This window comes from Sorex araneus, chromosome 1 (assembly GCF_027595985.1).
Source record: "Sorex araneus isolate mSorAra2 chromosome 1, mSorAra2.pri, whole genome shotgun sequence".
NCBI lineage: Eukaryota > Metazoa > Chordata > Mammalia > Eulipotyphla > Soricidae > Sorex > Sorex araneus.
In genome coordinates this window covers 292,534,277-292,557,040 of record NC_073302.1, presented here as the reverse complement: position 1 = coordinate 292,557,040, position 22,764 = coordinate 292,534,277, and the positions used below count along the sequence as shown (strand labels likewise).

Below are 22,764 nucleotides of genomic sequence, written 5' to 3'. Positions count from 1 at the left end.
TATACAGCAAAGGTTTCCCATCAACATCCAGTGCCAGTCGGTCAGAGGCAGCAGACCTTGATCATTGAACACGCAGGCACACTCCAGCGACACGAAAGCTGGGGGCCGGTGGATGGAATATCATGATAATGGACACACGTGGCCGGGCGGTTTCCCTGTGCATCTGCCAGTTGTGCTGACACTTTGCTGTGGTCCGTCAATTGTCAGTACCTTATTAAAAGTGACACAGACGCAGGTCAGTGTGTGATGCTGTGTGTGACGGCCAGCACCAGGCTCTTGCTTGATGCAGGATCCCTCCCCCGTGGCTTCTGTGCAGTGCAGTGAACCCAGCAGGCCCCCGTCTGAGAATTGTCTTGTAGAGGCATGAAATGAAAGACTGGGAGGGTACTGGAGACAGGTGGAACAGTCAGAAGGGACAAACTCCAGCTCTAAGGTAGGTAAGGCCAGGGGGTGTCATGTACAACGAGGTGACTACAGTGGACTGTAGAGTGTACTGCCTTTCTTCCAACTGCCTGTTTGGAAGCCACATACAGTTTTGTCTAGGAGTGAATTTTGCCTAAGGAACTCAGGCGTGCTCCCTGGTAGTACTCAGGTGACCACACGTGGCATTGGAGGAGAACTGAGATCAGTACCCTGCAAGGCAAGTGTTTTACCCCCGTACCGTCTCTCTAGCCCTGTTTCATGGCTAAGAGAGATGAAAACTTTTCATTGCACACAAAGAATCAGAAGCATTTGAGGAGATGGATAATAGACTTATTGTGACCATTTCAAAATATGTGTCTATAAGATTTGTGTATTGTACATTTAGAAGTAGTCTGGTATTCTATGTCTGCTATGTCTCAGTTAAAAATAAACACTGTCAAGCTTTCCAATTCATGCAGAGAAAATATCTTCTTAAAAATATGATCCATCCAGAAAGTTTTGAGCCATGTGCTAAATGGGCCTGCACTATATATATGACAAAATGTTTTAAGCTGAGGCCAGAGGGATGCTACAGTAGGGGAGGCACTTGCCTGGCATGGCTGACTGGTTCAATCCCTGGCATCCCATATGATACCCCGAGCACCACCAGTAGTGATCCCTGAGTATAGAGACGAGTTAAGCACCAGGTGTGGCCCTCTTAAAAAAAATAAGAAAGGACATCTTAAATTATTAAACAGTATCAGGGGAATTATGAAATTTTGACTGGCATACAGGAGTGTTAGGTCTTTGAGACTGTCTCTTTTAAGACATGTTTTTATTATTTGTTGTTTTTGCTTTGAAGCTATGCCTCGCTGTGGTCAGGGCTCATTCCTGCCTGGCTGATGCTCAGAGATAATTTCCGGTGAGCAGGAGGGACCAAACAGGTGCCAGGGATGAAACCCCCGCTGGCTGAGTGCAAGGAAGCACCCTGCCTCTCGTACTATTATTTTGGTCCCTATGACCTTTGTTTCTATTTTTATTAAAAGTATTGCTTGCCGAGTGTCTTACTGTTTAAAATTAATTCAGAAATCTTGATTCTCCAGATGGTTTTCAGGGAGTGAGTGTCAGATGCCCACCAGGGGAAGGTTTGTGTTGGATGATGATTTTCCCCAGAGCCTCTGAGGTAGCAAGGATTAATCTCAACATTCGGACTGCGACTGTGGAGCTCAGTGACACAGAGGGACACAGTCTGTCTGCTCTGCTCACTTCACCTCTCTCGGCATTCGTGTTCCTTTAAATGTCTCTTCCAGGAGGGAGAGTGAAGAGAGCAAATTAACCAACGCCACTGGGAGGGAGTCTCTTTGGAAACTGTGGTGGAAGGGCACCTGCCTTCCACCTGGGAAAGATGCTTCAGCAAACATCTGTCCCCACTGTGTCCTGACAGTGGAGCCCCCCAGGGATCAGTAGTTTCCCTCAGAGTTTGGAAGAGAAGGCAATGGAGAAAGAAAGAAAGAGAGAGAGAGAGAGAAAAAGAAAGAAAGAAAGAAAGAAAGAAAGAAAGAAAGAAAGAAAGAAAGAAAGAAAGAAAGAAAGAAAGAAAGAAAGAAAGAAAGAAAGAAAGAAAGAAAGAAAGAAAGAAAGAAAGAAAGAAAGAAAGAAAGAAAGAAAGAAAGGGTGGGGGAGGGAGGAGTAAGAGAGAGTAAGGAGGAAAGGAAGGAGAGAAAGAGAGAAGAAAAAGAGAGAATAAAGAAAGAGAAAGAAAGAAAGAAAGAAAGAAAGAAAGAAAGAAAGAAAGAAAGAAAGAAAGAAAGAAAAGAAAGAAAGAAAGAAAGAAGAAGGGAGGGAGGGAGGAAGGAAGGAAGGAAGGGAGGGAGGGAGGGAGGGAGGGAGGGAGGGAGGGAGGGAGGGAGGGAGGGAGGGAGGGAGGGAGGGAAGAAAGAAAGAAAGAAAGAAAGAAAGAAAGAAAGAAAGAAAGAAAGAAAGAAAGAAAGAAAGAAGGAAGGAAGGAAGGAAGGAAGGAAGGAAGGAAGGAAGGAAGGAAGGAAGGAAGGAAGGAAGGAAGGGAGAGAGAGAGAAAGAAAGAAAGAAAGAAAGAAAGAAAGAAAGAAAGAAAGAAAGAAAGAAAGAAAGAAGAAAGAAAGAAAGAAAGAAAGAAAGAAAGAAGAAAGAAAGAAAGGAAGAAAGGAGAAAGGAAGAAAGAGGGATTGGAGAAGGGCCGAGTGTGACTGGAGGGATGCATTTCCGTCTTGCTTATGAATTTCCATAAGTAAAGAATGGAAATTACATCCTAAGGAATGTAAGCATATATTTTCCTCCCAATTTCAAATCCACAGATTTTGTAGTCACAGATAATTTGGCCACCATCAGTAATGATTCTGGGAACTTTTATTTACTGAAGCTGTTTTGTTACTTTGGGGACCATACCGGCTGGCATTTGCAACTGACTCTCAGTTCTGTGCTCAGATGTTATTCTCAGGGCTGCTCTGTACCGTGTGGTGCCAGGAATCAAACTCAGACCTCCTCTGTACAGAACATGTTCTATGCCCATTGATTCACCCCTGTGGCCCTAGGGAATGCCTTTAAATCCTTTTAATTTCCATTGTCCCACACACGCATACACTTCTAATTCTTCAGTAGACCTTGAGGTGTCCATTATAACCTTGAGACCAGTGTATTTTTCAGAAACTTAGATACAGTATTTGCTAAGATCACCATTTGCTATCTCTCAAAGTTTGAAATGTTGTAGTTTTAAATAGTTGAGTAAGTTTTCAATAAGGGGGACTTTAAATAAGAGGAACTGTGTAACGAAGTAGTAAGGGATCATGTGTGATTCTTTAATCATATGTGAACGGGGAAAAAGAAACAAGAAGAGGGAGTCGGTGACTAATGAAGGCAATTACAATCAGAGGAAATGTCACTTCTGCACTCATAAACCCCTTAAAGACAAGTCTTCTATTTTCGGGTGGACTGGTAGTAAGACACAGCAGGGCTGCTCGGTCAGAGAGGGAGCGACTAAGTCATCAAGTGCATCTCATTGTGAAAGCAAATCTTCTGGAAAGCAAGAGTTCTTGAAATCAGCTAAAGATAGATAAAATAGATGCAAATTACATTGTAAGATAAAATGATGTGAGCTATATTTGTCACCACATTATAGATGGAAGAAGCTGTATTCTTCTTCTGGAAATGTTAATTGTATATTTTTAAAGTAAAAGAGATACATCGTTGACATATATTTTAATAGAGATTAACAAATACGTTACACCAAAATAATTTTTGAAAACATAGATTCATATAAAAACCTGTTCACTGCCTCGTTCATTACTAGTGGCCCAAAGTAGGAGGAATCCAAACAGCGATCAACTGATGGGTAGCTCTGATGTGGTACGTGCATTTGATGATTCATTTGGCGATAAAATGGAATGAAGTGCTGGTTGAGCCCACAATGTGAACAGGCCCTGTGCCCTGATCCTACTTTGCATCACTCTGTTTAGAGAAAGTGCCCAGAAAGGGCAAATCCACTGAGACTTGGAGAGTAGAACATTGTTCGCCTGAAGTTGGGGAGAGATAGAAAGGGGGGGTAACATAGATTTGGGGAGAGATAATAAAATGGTTTTAAATGAGATCATGGCAATAGTTGCATTATAGCACTGTGAATAAATGAAAATCGCTTAATAGTATGCTTTAGAAGATGAGTTTTATATGTAATGAGATTTCAATTAATGTTAAAATGTTCAAATGCGAATATTTAGCCACTTTCTAGGGTTTTTTTTTAATTGAATCACCATGAGATGCAGTTACAAAGCTTTCTTTTTTTTTTAACTAGTGAGTCACAGTGAGGGTACAGTTACAGACTCAAACATTTCGTGCTTGTTTTTCCCTCATGCAGTGTTCGGGAGCCCATCCCTCCACCAATGACCATTCTCCACCACCAATGAACCCAGTATCCCTCCCACCCCCAATCCCATCTCCCCACCCCACCCTGCCTCTGTGGCAGGGCATTCCAATTTGTTCTCTCTCTCCTTTTGGGTGTTGTGGTCTGCAATAGGGGTATTGAGTGGCCATCATGTTCAGACACTAGTCCACTTTCAGCGCGCATTTCCCTTACCACGAGGGATCTCCACTCACAATTTACTTGGTGTTCCCTTCTCCTTTTGGTATGACTTTCCCCCAGCGTGTGAGACCAAGTTCCAAGCTATGGAGTCAACCTCTTGGTATTGTATACTACTATTCTTGGGTATTAGTCTCCTACCCTGTTATTTTATATTCCACAGATGAGTGCAATCTTTCTATGTCTGTCCCTCTCTTTCTGACTCATTTCACTTAGCATGATACTTTCCATGTTGATCCACTTATATGCAAAGTTCATGACTTCATCTTTTCTAACAGCTGCATAGTATTCCATTGTATAGATGTACCAGAGTTTATTTAACCAGTCATCTGTTCTCGGGCACTCAGGTTTTCTCCAGGTTCTGGCTATTGTAAACAGTGCCGCGATGAACATATAAGTGCAGATATCATTTCGACTATACCTTTTTGTTTCTCCAGGGTATATTCCCAGAAGTGGTATTGCTGGATCAAATGAAAGCTCAATTTCTAAAATTAGAAATTAAAAATTAGAAAATAAAGCTTTCAAGTTTGATTTTCAGCCATATAATGATCAAACACCCATCCCTACAACAATGCACATTTTCCACCACCAATGAATCCAGTTTTCCCCACATCCCAGCCCTCCCCCTGCCTCTATGGCAGTTTCTCCCATACTCTCTCTCTGGGCATTATGGTTTGCAATATAGATACTGAGAGACTATCACGTTTGGTCCTTTATCTACTTTCAGCACACATCTCCCATCCCGAGCAATTCCTCAGACCATCATTGACTTAGTCATTCATTCTCTATTTCTAGCAGCCTTCTCCCCCAGCTCATGAGGCAGGCTTCCAACCATGGAGCAATATTTCTGGTCCTTGTCTCTACTGTCCTTGGGTGTCAGTCGCATAGTATGTTATTTTATATTCCACAAATGAGTGTAGTCACTCTATGTCTGGATTTATGCCTCTCTTTCTGACTCATTTCACTTAGCATGATAATCCCCATGACCATCCACTTATAAGAAAGTTTCATGACTTCATCTTCCCTAACAGCTGCATAGTATTCCACTGTGTAGATGCACCAAAGTTTCTTTAACCAGTTGTCTGTTCTCAGGCACTCAGGTTGTTTCCAGATTCTTGCTTTTGTGAACAATGCTGCAATGAACATACAGGTGTAGATGTCATTTCTACTGTGCTTTTACTAGTTCTTTTTGTTGTTGTTGTTGTTGTTGTTAGCTTTTTGGGTCACACCCCATGATGCTCAGGAGTTACTCCTAGCTCTTCACTCAGGAATTAGTCCAAGAGGTGCTCAGGGGGGCCATATAGGATGCTGGGGATCAAACCCAGGTTAGCCATATGCAAAGCAAACACCCACCCTGCTATACTATTGCTCCTGCCCACTGTCTAGTTTCTGGGTCCTTGCAGTTCCGGAGTTTAGGCTTATTGTGTGTACTTTCATACACATAAAGTGAATATACATATGCCCATTAAAAATGGAAACAGACTCTGTATTCTGCTTGCCAGTTACTGATCAAAATGTTTGCCCTACTTTAGAAATAGAGGAGCCAGAGAGATTGTACAGTGGGTAGGGCATTGCACACAGTCAACCTGGTTCACTCCCCTGCACCCCAGGTGGCCCCCTGAGTTCTTACAGAAATGATCTCTGAATCTAGAGTTCAGAGTAAGCCCTGAGCATTTCGGGGTGTGGCCCCAAAACAAAAAACAAATTTAATGTTTAACCTAAATTTCATACAGCTGAAACTCCAAAGCCTGCATTGTTGCCTCATTAAGTTATCCAAGGCCACTTGAGATATTTTGAAATATTTTCCATTTCCTTTCCCATTGGACGGTGTTGCGATGATCAGAGGCCACGGGGTCATGACCTTGTTTCAGTTCCCCTACACTTGGTATGCTCCAGACCTCAGGCTCGGGTCCAGTGCCGGGAATCCCCACCCCCCAGTGACGGTGGCACTGGGATGTGCTTTGATGCAGGGGACACACTGGGGAGCTCAGGCCCCCAAGGCTGCTCCTCTGCTACTGAGCTTGAAACAAGGTTATTTGCTCTTGTTGGTATCACAGGTTATACTTGAGAGAGGGGAGGAGAGAAGGAAAGAGAGAAAGAGAAAGAGAGAGAATCAAAGATGTATAGTCTCAGAAACCTAAGGAAATGGATAAAACTATTATTAACCTGCACAATTATACCATCTATAGCCACACAAAGGGCCACAATGTTATACCATTAACTTTGAATAGCGGAGAATGAAAGGAAAGGGAGAAAGGAGGGGGGAGGAGAAGAGAGAGCAAATGGACACACTCAAGGCTCCTGCCTGAAGGCTGCTTTCCAGAAACTGAGAAGAAATAAAACAGGAAAAGCAAACCTTGACCTAGTCACTCACATCCCTTAGTCTGAAGGGCCTGGGAGCTGAAAAGACAAGGAGAAATTTCAGTGCAGAATTCATGTGTCCGTGTGACCAGAGGTAAAATATGAGGGAGGAGGAAGGTAAAGAGGTAGCAGCATTGCCAACCTCTCTGTGTCATGCATGCACTGTAGCACAGTTGTCCCATTGTTCATCAATTTGCTCGAGTGGGCACCAGTAACGTCTCCATTGTGAGACTTGTTGGAACTGTTTTTGGCATATTGAATATGGTATGGGGAGCTTGCCAGGCTCTGCCATGTGGGTGGGATACTGTCGGTAGCTTGCCGGGCTCTCCAAGAGGGACGAGGGACAGAGGAATTGAACGTGGTTGGCCACGTGCAAGGCAAATGCCCTACCCGCTGTGCTATTGCTCTAGCCTGTGTTGATTATTAGCAGTTACTGAAGGCTGGATGAGTTTGTGAGGGATGGAGAAGGGCAACACATGGCTTCTTCCTTTAAGTTTATAAAATGGGGGAAGAAAAGATGACCAGCTCTTCTCAGAATTTGATGGAACAAGAAATAAAGGTTTATGTACCAAAAGAAAAGGTAGCTAAAAGAAGTAGGGAGCGATGTTGTGTCTAAAATTTACCCATTCTAGCTGAAGTCGGTGTCTAATGCCGAGTAGAGATACAGATAACAAACTGGTTAAAAATGGTGGTCACTGCAGAGGATGTGGTACTCGAACATTGTATGCATGAACTGTATTGTAAACCACAGTGCCTGAAATAAAATAGCATAGCTACCACTGCGAAGTTGACAGAGTTTCATAGGCCTATAACTATTTGTTATTATTTGTTAATAATAAGAAATTGGCTAGAGAACCCACATTGGAGAGTAAATAGGATTAGATAAAATATTCATTTTCTTAATTTATAGAATTAGTGAAAGACAGTACCGTTGGGGAATGTCTTTCATTCCCTAAACCAGGATAGGAGAATGTTTAATATATTAGAAAGACTGTCATATTGCTCTTGAGTGAATCAAGAACAGATTTGGGAAAATATGAAAATATCCCTTGATGACGGAATAAGCAGGATTCATCACCAAAGCAAATTTCCATCATTTTCCCAAACCTGTTCTTGAGTCCCTCAAGAGCAAGATGTCAGTCTTTCTAATCTCTTCCTTGTTTGATAGCGTTGCCTTATTTTTCTTATATATTAGGCAAAGGCTACAGATATTCTTTTTTGATTCTTCCTTCCCTAAGAGCTGGTCATCTTTTCTTCCCCCATTTTATAAACTTAAAGGAAGAAGCCATGTGTTGCCCTTCTCCATCCCTCACAAACTCATCCAGCCTTCAGTAACTGCTAATAATCCTTGCTTGATTAAATAAACTAAGCAGATTCATTAAGGAACATGGATCTTACGAATGGTTGGTCTGTCAGTGTCCTTGCTTCACCATCTCAAAATTGCCTGCACTTAGATTTTAATTTCTGGATAAGATCTCAACCAAACTGATGAAGCACAGAACACAAATTAATTTTCAGCCTGCAACAGAAGATTTTATGACACTGCGTTTTATTGGTTTATCCATGTGAGCAGTTAGAAACAGATGAATCTCATTTTAACAGAAAGCATGGCTCTCATCTATAATTTACAGCATCTCGCAATATGAACTTTCAGGTGGCTGAATAGTATGGAAATAAGATTTTTCTTTTCTTCTGAGATTCTGAAAGGGGTGGAGAATAGCCTCTGTGTTCTTGCCCACGCTGCTTATCTTACAGCAACAGGTTCTAATCCCAAAGCTCATGGTCCCCAGCTCTCCGTGAATGCATAATAGCCGAGTATTCATGAAAGTTAATGCAGCAGATGAAAACAAATTAAACTGACGTGTGCTCAAAGCAGATGAAAGGTTCACCTGAATTTTTTGGTCTTGTAGGTACCAAGAACAAACCTATTGGGCTTAATCACCAGCTTTCCTTGGGGGGAAGGAAACCACTGTGTGAAAAACTATGTTTTACACTAGGAAGCATTTTGACTCTTCCTCGATTGTGAATCTTTAAAATGTACATATTACTTTTACCCTAGAAACATTGGTGAAAGAAAATGCAGCTGATATTTTTTCCAAGTCATCTGTGGAGCTTGTATTTCTTGCCTTTGGATGTGATAAATATTCAACAGGAAAAAAAGGGGGAGGGGAATAATTCCCCTCAATGATAAGTTCTGGCATACTTATTGAGGTTAAATGGAGTGTTGAAAATTCTCTGAAGCATTTTTGGGATGCATTAAAGCTGATATTCTCTAAGGCAAAGAAAGCATTATATTGTCTTTGGTACTGCGGAGCTAAAGTATCAATGTACTTCATCCTTTCATGAACAAAACACTTTGTAGGGTAATGAGATTATAGAAAATTTAACTCCCAGAGGAATGAAGTGTTTCACACACGGACAAAGGGTAAGTGGGAAAGCCAATCTCTGGTTCAAGACTCATTTAACAATTAATTGCTCCTTTGTTCCAAGGGGCCGGCTCTGGGCCGGCCACTGAAGAGCCTCCACCTAAAAGAGTTAATTTAATTATCCCTCGTACGGGAAACTGATAAGAGAGCTTACCATGTGACAAGGCCAAAAAGGAGTCGATTTGAAACTTCCTGAACACAGGAAGTGTGCTGACATCGGAGGCCTGAGTTGGAGGAGTGCTGCTTCCGGCCGGCCTCCGAGTCATCGAGCAGCTCTCGTGAGCAGCTGCCATCACTAAGTCTCATTTTTCTTGGCTTCAAAAGGAAAAAGATGAGATTTGTTGTTGTTGTTGTTGTTTTGTTGTTGTTGTTGTTACTGCTGCTGCTGTTGTTTGGGGGCCACACTCAGCAGTTCTCAGGAGTTACTCCTGACTGGGCTCAGGAATTAGTCCTGGTGATGCTCCGGGAACCAAATGAGATGTTGGCATCACAATCAGGTCGGCTGTGTGCAAGGAAACCCCCCTACCCACTGCACTCTCTCTCTCTGGCCCCAGGATGAGAATTGTTCTATGGTTCAATTTGGCAGTAAGAGCTATCTGTAATTGTTGGCTTTTTATCTTGGGTTCAGATCACCTTTCTGTTATTCTGGGCTTCATTTCTTAGAATCCGGTATCTGAGAACTCAGTTCACATTATCATTGAATTAAAGTCCATAGAGACATCTTTTTAAGAGTCAACAGTTTTCAGGTCTCAATTTTTAATCCCCAAGAGCATCGTAACGTCTCATTGAGAGATATTCCTGGCCACAGTGTGCGTATCATAATGGAGCAAAACAATTTCAGAGACTGTAATTCTTTTTTTTTTTTAATTTTATTGAATCACCATGAGAGAGTTACAAGCTTTCATGTTTGGGTTACAATCTCACAATGATCAAACACCATTCCCTCCACCAGTGCACATTCCCCACCACTATTATATCCTGTCACAGACCCCCAAACATATTGCCACTTAATCTTTGACAAAGGAGCAAGAAATGCAAAGTGGAACAAGGAGACTGTAATTCTTTACTGCTTTTATTCTGGGAGAAAAGGGGTCCTGGCTCCTTCCATTGTCTTAATCCTGTGCCCTGAGTATTCAAAAATAATAATAATTTTTCTTAAGTTGTTTGGTACGGCAGTTTCATTTGGAAATACTTTTAGGAATTTCTATTTTAACATAATTGAAATAGTTTGATAGATGGACAACCATTAAAATAAAATTAAGGTTATAATTTTTATGGGCTGGAGCGATAGCACAATGGATAGAATGTTTGCCTTGAAAGTGGCCAACCTGGGTTCGATTCCTCTGTCCCTCCCAGAGAGACCGGCAAGCTACCAAGAGTCTCCTGCCCTCACGGCAGAGCCTGGCAAGCTACCCATGGCGTACTCGATATGCCAAAAACAGTAACAACAAGTGTCACAATGGAGACAGTACTGATGAGCAGCAGCATGACAGTGACAGTGACAGTGATAATTCTTATATGTATTTGGATACTTCATTGCAATCCCTCTGAAGATTAGGTGCTCTTCGAAGCAAGGAAATTACAGTAATCTGTTAGAAGTGTTGAGTAATTGAACTACTGAAGGGGTTAAAAAAAAAAGAGCAGGTAAACAGAGGTTGTGATTCTTTTTCTAACCTGGTCAAAAAATTTACCACCAGCAGTGTCATTTTTATCAGAGTAATTATTTCAGTTTCCCACGCTGATTAGATGTCAAGATTTAGACCTTTGTGGGGTGAGACCTTCATGTTATCTGCCCGTCCCCCACTGTTGAGTTAAGGTTGATCTTCCCCTTGATCTATCAGATTAAATGGGTAATGTTGAGATCACAGACCTCCCATATGACATGCTGACTTCCAGTGGCATGCAAGGTGATAGCTGGTATTTAATGCCTCTGTTCTTTTCTTCTGTAGGCATTCATGTCCATGTTCCAGATCCTGACCCAGGAAGGATGGGTTGATGTAATGGACCAAACTCTGAATGCCGTGGGGCGAATGTGGGCCCCTGTGGTCGCCATCTACTTCATCCTCTACCATCTTTTCGCCACTCTGGTGAGTGGAGCATTTTTCCAACTCTTAGAATTGAACGTGGAAGCATAGCTACAGATTTGGGAACCGACCCTGAATTTCAAAATAAGAAAGAACAATTGTAAAATGGACAAGTTTGATGAGGCTCCTGGTCATTCTTAATGCTTCTGACTCAAAGGATCACTCTAGATTTTAGTCCCCACCAAGCCCACATGCTTGCATGCAGGTGAAACAAGACAAAACAAAATGAGAATCCCACATCCTCATCTGAAGCACCCACACCTCAACCGATCCGAGGACCCAGGTAGAAAGTCCCTCTCGTTCCCATCCTGTGGAGAATCATGCTTCTGTTCTCCTGCATCTTTCTCCCCAGCTGTAATTGAACTGAAGATAGAGCTGGAGACCTCAGGGTGCCGTCAGTTCACTGAAATCAGCTCAGTGTTGTGGTGACATGAGTAACTAAAGGAAATATATGAGGGAAAATAAAACACAGGGCTTAAAATATTGTATCAGCACACTCTAAAATGCCAAAAGCCAGGGAAAATGGATTTCTGTCACGCAGGGATACTTTTCTTTGTAGTGTACTACTTTTTTTAAAAAAAAAAAAGGTTGAGTCCAGGGAGATAGACAGCTATTATATCCTATACCTGACCTAGGTTTGATTTATATCACCATGTGGCTCCCAGAGCACCACTGCGTGCAGCTTTGGGTGCTTCCCACCCTGCTGGGTTGGCCCAGCCCTGAGCAGCTTCCCCAGCCTCAGGCCTTCCCATCGAACCATGAACCTGGTCAAGCCTGAACTGCACTTGGGAGGTCCAAATTAATTGATTAACTAGCTACAAGTTGAGATTTGTGTCATACTAAAAGGATGTCACTCTCAGATATGGTGCTGAAGAGATACATCCATATAATAAGTTAAGAAGCAAACTTAAGCTCTTATACTTAGAGTTTCAAGGTAAGTGTCCAAAATGTTAACTTTTTTCAAGAACAGATGAAATAAAAAACATTTGTTTTCTCTTACTGAGTGACAACATGTTTCACAGTTTTATTGCTAATATTTAGAACAGCCAAGATGGGTAATATTCTCATTCTGCAGGTGATAAAACTGAGGCTCAGTGAGTATCCCACATCTCAACTGAATAATCATGGGATGGGACTATTACATGAAGCATTAAACAAACTAACTGTGTCAGCTTTACTGAAGAGGAAGGTGTGATGATTATCGGGTGAATCTGGAAAGACAGGAACCCAATCCTTTGGAATGTCACTATTTCAGCCAGAGTTTTTTGAGTAGCCTGCTCTCGGAGCCTGTGGTTTAAGCTGCTCTGGGTACCTTCCTTGTATGATGAAGCCCGGTAATGCCACTGAACGTGCCTGCAGAAAATCACCCCTCTGCCCAAGAGTCACTCGATAAAACAAAACAAACCAAATCCAAGAATAAAACAAGAGATTGAAACCTGGATATGCCAGCCCATCCCAAAGTATATGGTGCCATGTCTGAGGTCCGAGGCATAGAATGTACCTACCCTCTAGTTCACAAGGATGACTACAAATTATTCAATGAAAACAGAGCACTGAGCACTGAGCACTGGCTATGGAAGCCTGGTTTGGGAGAACGGAATGGGCTGGGCTGGTGTTCTGTGCCTCATCCTCTGCTGTCCTCCCTCACAGAAGTCTGTGCATCTTCCATTTATTCATTTTCTCATTCGCTTGCTCATTCCTTCACCTGTGTTTACTCAGCACCTTCTATGCATTTAAGTTCCTTTGACAAATATGGCATTGCTTGGAGACTGTTGGTCATAGGTTGAATGCAGAAAAGGTATATAAATCATCTATATATGGAGCTAATCTAAACGTTTTTCTAGTAAACAGCCTAGTTGTTGGCATAACTCATTAAAGAGTTCATTCTTCCGGTTGGGGAGGGCTGGTGTGGTAAATCCAGTGAAGAACAGGAGTGCGATCCAAGTGTCAGCATTTCTCGTCTACCTAAATACTGTCACGAGATTCTAACCTTGGAAATCAGGCAACTTCCCTGATGTCTGCAGTGTGTTGTGTCTGCAGATAAGGATGAAATTTGCAGGCTCCTTTCCTGGTTGGCCGCCCTCTGTGTTGAGCTTGTAATTGGGGGGATTTTGTCACAGAATAAGAGGATGAACACTGAGTTTAAGTAAGAAGACCTGTGGCTCTAGAAACATCTGACCAACATTGGCATTTATGAAGGCAGAAGTTTGCTTGTTTTTATCTATTGGGAGTATTGACGGTCAGTCTAAAGTACCATTTATAGGCCTGAGAGATAGTGCAAGGCTCTTGCCTCATGTAACTAAGACTAGTTTCATTCTCTGCCTCTGCATATGGTCATCCAAGGCAGTCGTCATCCCTAAACACAGAGCCAGGAGTAAGCTCCGAGCACTCAGGTGGTGCTCCTCCAAATAAAATAAATAAAGGACCATGGCCGCTTAGATTCTCCCATCCCTTCATCCTTCCCTGTACACTATCTCTCACATAACAGCTATGGAAAATTAGGTGTGAATCAGCCTGCCACTTTGAAAGTTGTATTTGATTAAATCTAACATAACTGTCCACGATCAGAAGATTCTAATGTTGTAAAGTTATCCAAATAAGTAAATAAATAGAATGGCCTCAGTGATAGATAGATGACAGATAAACAGATAGAAATATAGCTAGAGAGAGAGAACGAAAGAGAGAGAGAGATTACAAGACATATCACAGTTTCAGAGTGGGGAGAGTAAATGCACAACCTAAAATCAGTGAAAGGCAGCTGTTTCCCTCCTACCTTTGTTGATATTGAAGATGAAGCTCTTCATAGAAGACCAGAATCTAAGATTTTGTCTACACTTCAGTTGGAGGCAAATATGGATTATTAGTTTGAGAAGCACTTTTCTGCATGATTCTCCCTGATGTAGACGTTTCTCTCACTTCTCTGTCTGATTCCATGCCACTGCCCAGCTGGATACAATGGTCAGCTCACCAACCCCATGAGGCAGCAACTTTCAGATTAAATGGCAGAACGGCCTACCTATATTCTCAGTTCCGTTTTATACCCACTATTGTGTGCAAACTCTTTTTACCTTAAAACACAGAACTCTTATTTGGTCAATAGTGTAGAGTCATGTAGACTTCAGATAGTCCCTAAATATGCCATATTGACTTATCAGTTCTCTTGCTGGTGGATATTTAGATTGTTTACCAGTGGTCTTCTCTTTAGAATATTGCAAATACCGGGTCTGTACTGATTTAGGAGGGTGTTTCACTGAATATATGCCAGGGGGGTAGAGACCGGGAACCCAGGAGATTCCCAATGCCTCAGAAGAGCAGCTGTCTGTGGATTTAGACCCTAGATCTGATCCAAGGGCTGTTTCCACAGCATGTGAGTGCACAGGGTCTGTGAGCATTTACGTGTTTCTTTCAGTACCTACACAATGCCCAAAGTGTTGCTTCCTGACCCTTAAAACCTAAACTATTTCCAGTCTGACCTCCAGTTCGAAAATGCTGACTCTATAGGCAGTCTGTGCAACTTCTTCTCCCAAGGGTGGAGAACTCCTCCGTGCACATGTTCTCATTTGTATGTGATATTGTAAAACTTCCATGATTTGGACAATCTTGGGTGTTTGACATCCCACAACCTGAGTTGGATGATGGAATCCCTTTGCCTTTGCTTGCATTATTGCATTTCAGTCTTACTAATAAGAGAGCACAAATTCATAGGCCCATTGGCAATCTTTGTGACTGCAGCTACTTTACCTTTTTTAAAAGATGAGTTTATCTCCTTAAGATCTTCTTCAAATACATTTGTTTATTTTTGTAGGGCTTATATTTTGGATGTTGATCCCCTAACTATAATATATGTTGAAAACATTCTCTTTGAGCTGCACATAGTTACAGATATAGCATAGATATAGATATATAGGTATATTTTGGTGATGCTGATGATGGAACCCAGAGCCTCTCATGATGCCATTTGATGTTTCATTTTGATGTGGTCAGATGATCAGTCTTTCATTTAAAGTCAGTATTTATTTTAGCGTCATGCTTAAGAAATCCATCCCCACCCTGAGATAATAGATACATTCTCTATCTTTTAATTATTTTTAATTTTTTGACTTTCCCATTTGACTTCTTTTTTTTTGCTCATCTCAACTCACTATTTAGACACAATTTAAGCTACATGGAATGCTCCTTTTAAATCAAACTGAAATCAAGTCCTTTTTTACCAGATTTATGTGATATTTTTAAAGCTTTAGGATATTTAATTGGTTTTTCTGATTATGATGTCTATAGCAAAAAGGTCAGCTATGCCGCTTTTCACATTTACAAAAGAGCTTTTCAAATGAACATTAGTTAATCCAGTGAAAGAAAAACACTTGCTAATAAGATATGAAAAACCAAGACCACGGCACAAAATTAGGAGCTGCGGGCACACATACAACTGCCCCTGCTCCCGTTCTCCCAGTGAGCTGGAGTTTCCCTAAAGCAGCATCTGTGGTTGCTTTCCCTTTCTTGTAGAGCTGCGGACTGAGCTTCTGTTCCATCTTTCAGCCCCTTGTGACTGGGCAGTTTTATTGAAACCACCTACTGTGTGTAAGTCCTCGCCCACACCATGGCCTGAGAGGAGATGGGTTTCATCCCTGCTCTAGCAGGCCTCCAACGAGTCCGGAAATAGGACAGGACACACACTGACAGCCCAAGCTAGTCCCCCCGCCCAAGTGGCAAGAGTGATAGAGGGCCCTGGGTGTGTGTTGGTTTGTGATCAGTATCAGCAAGTAAGCATCCCCCCCCTGCTCCCCGCACACACCCCAGATCTGAATGACTCAAAAGTACTGCGATAAAGAGCAGGGCAAAGTTTGAGGACCCACTGACATGCAAGAGTCTGGGGGAGACAGACGGACTTCTCAGTGCCCTTTCCAGTAGGGCACCTGTCCCGGGGGGTTGTAGTCCATTAGCCTGGCTTTCGGCTTGAACTTCGGCTTGAACTTTGTCTATGCAGATATGTAAGAAACATAAATCAGATATTTCCTTCCGCCAAATATCTCAAAGCACTTTAACTCCAAGGGAGCAAAGGAGAAGCCCATATAAGCATCCAAGTGCCCATGGGCATCCTTGCTGCCATCTATGCCCTGGCATCAACCTGGGGTGCCTGATGCAGCCTCCTGAGGGGCACACAAGTGCCAAGCAAGAAATAAAGAAGGGGGGGAAATAATTGACTGTAGATTGTTCTAGAATAAAACGCATCCTCTGTTGCCCTCGCCCAAGGTGTGGAAGCAGCAGTTTGTCAGATCACGGTGGAAATCAAGCTAAAGTGTGTAGCCCGAGCATATTCCTAATGCTTGACAGTGTCCCTAGAAGACACCTCTGTTCCAGCAGCTGTGTGTTCTCTGGTTCCCGTGAGAGGTTGCGGCTGCCAGATGCTGGTGAGGTTCATCTTTCCCCATGTTTTGCAGTAATGGGGGAATAAGGACGCCAGAAGACCAAACGAGCTGAAAGACTATTTTTCTCCTGCAATATTTTTCTCTTTATCATTGTTTCAAAGGGATGCCCTGGGAAGGGAACTCTGAAAGAGAGAGAATGTAATTAAGCATTCATTGTGACGCGTCTGTGTGTTACCTTTGAAGTGCTTGACTCCACGAAGCAATCTCTTGATTTTGCTTCTGTCACGCCAGCTTTCTGAGAATAGTCCTATTTGGCTGACAAAAATGGGCATTTCAAAGTGTAAATTAAATAACTCGATTCTGTGGAATTCACTTAAAAATGCATCTGTGTTGAATATGTCTTCTTTTACATCGGTCTGATTACATTTGACTTTTTGTTGACCTATATTTTTTTAAAAAAAGAAAGAAATTGTTTCCAACAACCGCCTGTGAGATGGCTTAAGAGAGGGTGATTATAAATGGGAAAAAAAAAGGAAAGGCAAGAAGTGATTTTGCGGGTTGACCAGATGCCTTCCCTGCTTCCATTGCATATTTGAAAATAATTAAAAGATAAGTTCTTCATCAAGTTCACAGTAGAGAAAGGATAAAGATTAAAGGTGACATTTCAGTTTAGGAGCTGTCTTGGACATAGAATAGAAAAGAAGATAGCAAAAGTCACTTTAGAAATGAAAAAGGATATGTAGAATGATGGCAGGAGTCTTTGTGGAGTTAAGGGGACAGCTGCATGAAGGATATGGAACGACGGGGCCAGAAATGCACAGCCAAGAATTAAAGTGCTTGGGCCAGCCTCTTGCCAGTCTCAGCGGTCTGCACAACACCAACCTCGCAGTGAGTCCTGGGAGAAAAAAGGGCCCAGAATGCGGAACTGACAGTTTATGTGCCAACAAAATTTGGTGAAACCATGATTCCATTTCAATCATGTATTCAATTTTTGCTGAAATACTTTATGGAGAAACAGAGGCAAGACAAGTTGTCTGGGGGCAATTAAACTTGGAGTTTAATTGCTTTTACATTTTCATGGAATTGATTTGTTTGTAATTAATTGTAGTTGAATGAATCTTCCTTTTAAATTCGTTAACGCTCAAATGGAAAAAAAGTTAGTTGAATTGTCTGATTAAGAGTATGTGACTTCATGAGAGCAGATGCTTAGCACAAGCACATTTGAACATTTTCTGGAGTCTAAATTGTGGGCACAGGTATCGTAAAGATAAGGAATCGGAGTGTTTGCAGTAGCCAATCATTCTCTAGAGAGGGGAGATAGCCCATTGGTCAGTGTGCAGGCTCCACATGTAGGAGGCTCCGAGTTCCCTCCGTATACCACATGGTTCCCTGAGCACTGCCAGGAGAAAGCCCATGACTGAGCAAGGAGTAGCCTTGAGTATAGTCGCCAACCAAAATACTGAACCTGGAAATGGATCACCTCAAAGACACGGTACTAGACGTGGAAAATCCCACCCATATGCTACAGTGTCACCCCCGCCCCCGCCCGCAGTTCTAAGGGTCAGACTCCTTGCAACCTGAGATTTGGCATTCCCCACACTGAAACTATTACCAGTGTTGAAAAAACCATTACAGTGGACTCTGAGGACAACATAGAACTAGGCACCTAAAATATTTTGATATTTCAGACATCATTGAATTTTGGGGCCTATGCCCCAGTATAAGTCCCAGAGGACTTACACTGACTCTGTCTCAGAGTGCACTTCTGGTGGGCTCCGGAGACCACTTGGGGTTCCAGGGATCAAACCCAGGCCCGCTGTATGCAAGGAAACTGCCTCACTCTCTGTACTATCTCTCCAGCCCCAAACTGATGATTTTTATTGCAGTTCAGTTGTGCATTTACATAGTGTTTGATTTATACACTATGTGGTTTTGATGTATTTATTTCCTGTGCCTACCACACACACATATTACCCCTTTGTTTAGAAATCTTCATTTTGTAAAACAGACACCATGGGCCAGCGTTTATTATCATTATCATTGCTGTCTATTCCCTAATTTAAAACTATGATACACTTCACTGATTTGCATGTCACCTCGCACTAGTGGTCAGGCTAATCTTTCCCGTAGCAGTACGACTTTACTATGCGTCCTGCCACAGCCAAAATTGAAATGTATTGTTCATGAACTGGTGTTGAGCATTCAGGAAAGGAGTAGGTGGATTAAACACTTAGATATTTTAGGCTAGAGCAAATATTGAGTATTAATCCAATATGCTGTTATAGTTCTGTTAAGAGAGGCAAGTATCTAACCAATGGATTTCTTTCTTTAAGCATTCCACTCTCTAAACATGTCGTGTGTGTGTGTGTTTGTGTGTGTGTGTGTGTGTAAGCAAAGCTGAACACAAAGGGCTCCCTTCCCCCCTTGACATGGCACCAATAAGGAAAATAGTGAGAAGAGAGTCCAGGGATTAAGGTGCTGGCCTTGCATGCAGCCAACCCTGTCCCATCTCTGGCTTTGCCTGTGGCCCCCCAAACACAGACAGGGGTGATCCTAGGGCCCATGACCAAAAGTAAGCTCTGAGCACTGCTAGGAGGGGCCCCCAAAACTTAAAAAAAAGTGATAATCATGCCTCTTTATATATGTAAATAAATAAATCTACATCAGTGTCACTGTCAGTGATTGGAGTTCATGCCCAATTCAATCAGCTTAATCAATGGCTGAATAAGCAGCAATACTCCTACATTCGCTGTATCACCGTCATCCCATTGTTCATTGATTTGCTCAAGCGGACACCAGTAACGTCTCCATTGTGAGACTTATTACTGTTTTTGGCATAGCGAATACACCACGGGTAGCTTGCCAGGCTCTGCCGTGCGGGCGAGATACTCTTGGTAGTTTGCCGGGCTCTCCAAGAGGGGCAGAGGAATCGAACCCGGGTCTGCCTTGTGCAAGGCGAATGCCCTACCCACTGCACTATTGCTCAATTAACAGTGGGATGGTTGCATAGTGTAGGACTGGCAGAGTTTCAAGCAAATGATGATGCCCAGTGGCTCACTATGGCAACGCGCCGTAAAGATGCTTAATTTGCACAATCCCACTTGGGAGTGGACCCGCGAATCCCATCGTGGGGCTCTGGAAAACCTTTGACTCCTGCCCCTGTGGCATCTGCAGACCAAGACTGAAAATAAGAGGCAGGTGTCAGGGTCACGGTTCAGGTCCTTCCGGAACAGGACCTGAGCTGCTTTACAGTCACAGCAAACCAGTGAAACAAGTGCAAAATTCCTGGGAGTACTAAAGAATGGTTCTGGCTTTTTGTATTATTATATATATTTTTTGGCTTTGGGTTACACCCAGCGATGCTCAGGGGTTACTCTCCTAGCTCTACCCTCAAAAATTACTCCTGATGATGCTTGGGGGGCCATATGGGATACAGGGGATAGAACCCAGGATAGACACATGCAAGGCGAGTGCCCTACCTGCTGTGCTATCGGTCTGGCCCCTGGTTCTTGCTCTTAGAGGCAGAATGCACACCCATTTCCATGACATTTGGGGAGTAAGAAAAGGCCACCCCCACCCCGGCCAACCTTGATGCCCCCCCTCCAGTCCAATCTGTACACAGCTGGGTTCTAGTGAAATCAGATCTTAGAGGCAACATGAATCCAAGTGATGGCCACCCACCAACACCTTCATTTCTTTTTTTTTAATTTATTTATTTTTAATTAGTGAATCACCGTGAGGGTACAGTTACAGATTTATACACTTTTGTGCTCATGTTTCCCTCATACAAAGTTTGAGAACCCATCCCTTCGCCAGTGCCCACATCTTCATTTCTTTATCCCCAACTTGCCCATCACCTTCTTAGAGTCTGAGCCAAGAGCTAGTCATTCTCCTCACCACCTCCTTTCCACCAGCTGCAGACTTGCCCTGTTTTCCTGCCCCTTTGATCTCCTCCCCGAAGACACTCATCACAGCCACACGCTTTAGAGTCTCTCCCCTGAGTGTCCGCCTTCTCCTTATCACAGTGCCCCACAGCGGGAGCATGGCAGCGAGCATCGAGCTAAACATCCACGTCCACACATTTGCAAGAGGAGATGCAAGTTCTCCAGGAAATTGCTTTCTGGTTTCGCCATCCCCTGACCCCATTAATGGGGTAGCAATGTCTAAACGTTCAAAAGGGTTGTTGCATCCAGTGGTTAGCTCTAACTAACTCCTTCAGACTTTCTTTGATGGGATGTTATATTGAACTTAGTTTTTTTTACATTATTCTTAAATTTCTTAAATGTGTTGCAAACACCTTTCTTGAATGCTTCTATATTTTTTCTGAGCCTGGGACCTTCTCACTGCTCTGGAGATGCCAGTGCTAGATGCAGAAGGGGTTTCGTTTCACACGTGGCCTCCACCCTAAGCCTTCCCCTCCAAACCCAGATCAGTTTTCCTTTAAAGTCCTGCTTTTTGAAAGGAACTGAGAACATCTGGGATGAACAGAGGAAGATTCAGGAACCCCAAGAGGTGCAAAGAGGTGGAAATGCTTTCAGAGTGGGAAGGAGCCCGCCACACGCAGACAGAGGTGACCTGGTCAGAGTTGGGAGCTGCCTGAGACTCAGGTGTAATCCCCCAGATTAGACACGGGCCAAAGTCATGTGTTCCCTCCTTTGTCTCTGGAATGGCAGCACCCCCACATTCTCCACTGTGGACAGCAGCTTGGAGCCCCTAGTAAACTATTGGCTCCTGTGGGAGGCGGAGGGAGTCTCCACAAAGGCTCCATCCGGACGCCCCCATACGGTGACCTTCCCAGGGAGAGGGGTCTTTGAGGAGAGGAGAATGAGTCTAGATGGAAATCATTCTGGATTCTGCAGCTCAGTCCTAAATCCAAGTGCACGTGTCTCAAGAAGAGAAAAATAGAGACAAGACACAGGTCACAGGGGCCCGAAGCCAGGTGCAATGGGCAGAGCCTGGGTGATGCGCTTCCACGCCAAGGTCAGAGGAGAAGCTCACGGGAAGCTGGAAGAGGCCAGGAAGGATCATGCGGCCGGGGCCTTGCCAGTGCTCAGAACCTCACTGGGAATAACCGGCCTCCGGGTGAGCCCCTGGACAGGTTCCTGGTGCCGAGGCCACCAGCTCCTACACTGAGTGCAGGCGGCCTTCGGGGCGCCTCTGAGAACCACATTCTCAGCTGCAGCTGCAGGAAATGTCGAGGTGACCAATTTCACGCAGGCCTTGAACCCCCAAACAAGTACAATCACTGCCAGGTAACAAGCACCTCCTTATGCTCCCCCCAACACTCTCCCAGCACAAAAGGGAACATTGGTTTAGAAGTAACTGAGTTGTGTGTGTGTGTGTGTGTTTATTTAACTCATGTGCCATGGGTTTATACTACTCTATAACCGAATGGAAATGAGTGTTTCGAGCTACATCAGGTTGGCGGGGCCAAGTTCAGTTTGCAGCAAGGAGCTTAGGAACTAAGTCAGGCCAATGGAGAGAAATATCAAGGCAATTATTTTCATCCTGTGCTTTTCCCTGCCTCTCTTCCCCTGGGCTCCTCCACATCCTGGCTGGTTGGAAAGGGGTTTCACGAAAAGCTGCCAGTGTGTGGAGCTATTATTGTTGTTGTTGTGATAGCCACAACATTTTACAAGTGAAGACCCTGGGACTCACCCATGGCCGGCCCCATGGGTGACTCAAAGAGCCAGGCCCCCCAGCTGCAGTGACCTTCCCCGCCAGCCGCCAGCCTCCTGGACTTTATCTGATGGAGAAGTTAACGGTGGTGAGTGCAGAATTGTATTTATGACCCAGGCCAGGCAGTATTTGACCCGTGGAGGGAGCCCATCAGCTGCTTGTCGAATTTAATCGAATTACAGAGCCTCAGTGCCCTAAAGTAGCCATCTGTCTGCTGGGGAGCACTGAGATGAAAAGCTGCCAATCCCGAAAATCTCTCCAACCCAGGTAGATGAGAAAGGAAACAGGTTATTGTTGACAAAAGAGCACCAGTCTGCGATGGGTCTCAGAGGGAGCCT

General features: G+C 43.5%; 1 protein-coding gene across 2 annotated transcripts in view; it reads left to right on the top strand.

Annotated features, from left to right (window-relative positions):
- Positions 1-22,764, top strand: part of NALCN (sodium leak channel, non-selective) — a 330,676-nt gene that overhangs the window by 172,139 nt on the left and 135,773 nt on the right. For both annotated transcript variants that reach the window (XM_055136147.1, XM_055135485.1), the window contains exon 14: positions 11,247-11,384. In XM_055136147.1, the coding sequence (XP_054992122.1) occupies positions 11,247-11,384 (138 nt within the window). The remainder of the gene's footprint in view (positions 1-11,246; positions 11,385-22,764) is intronic.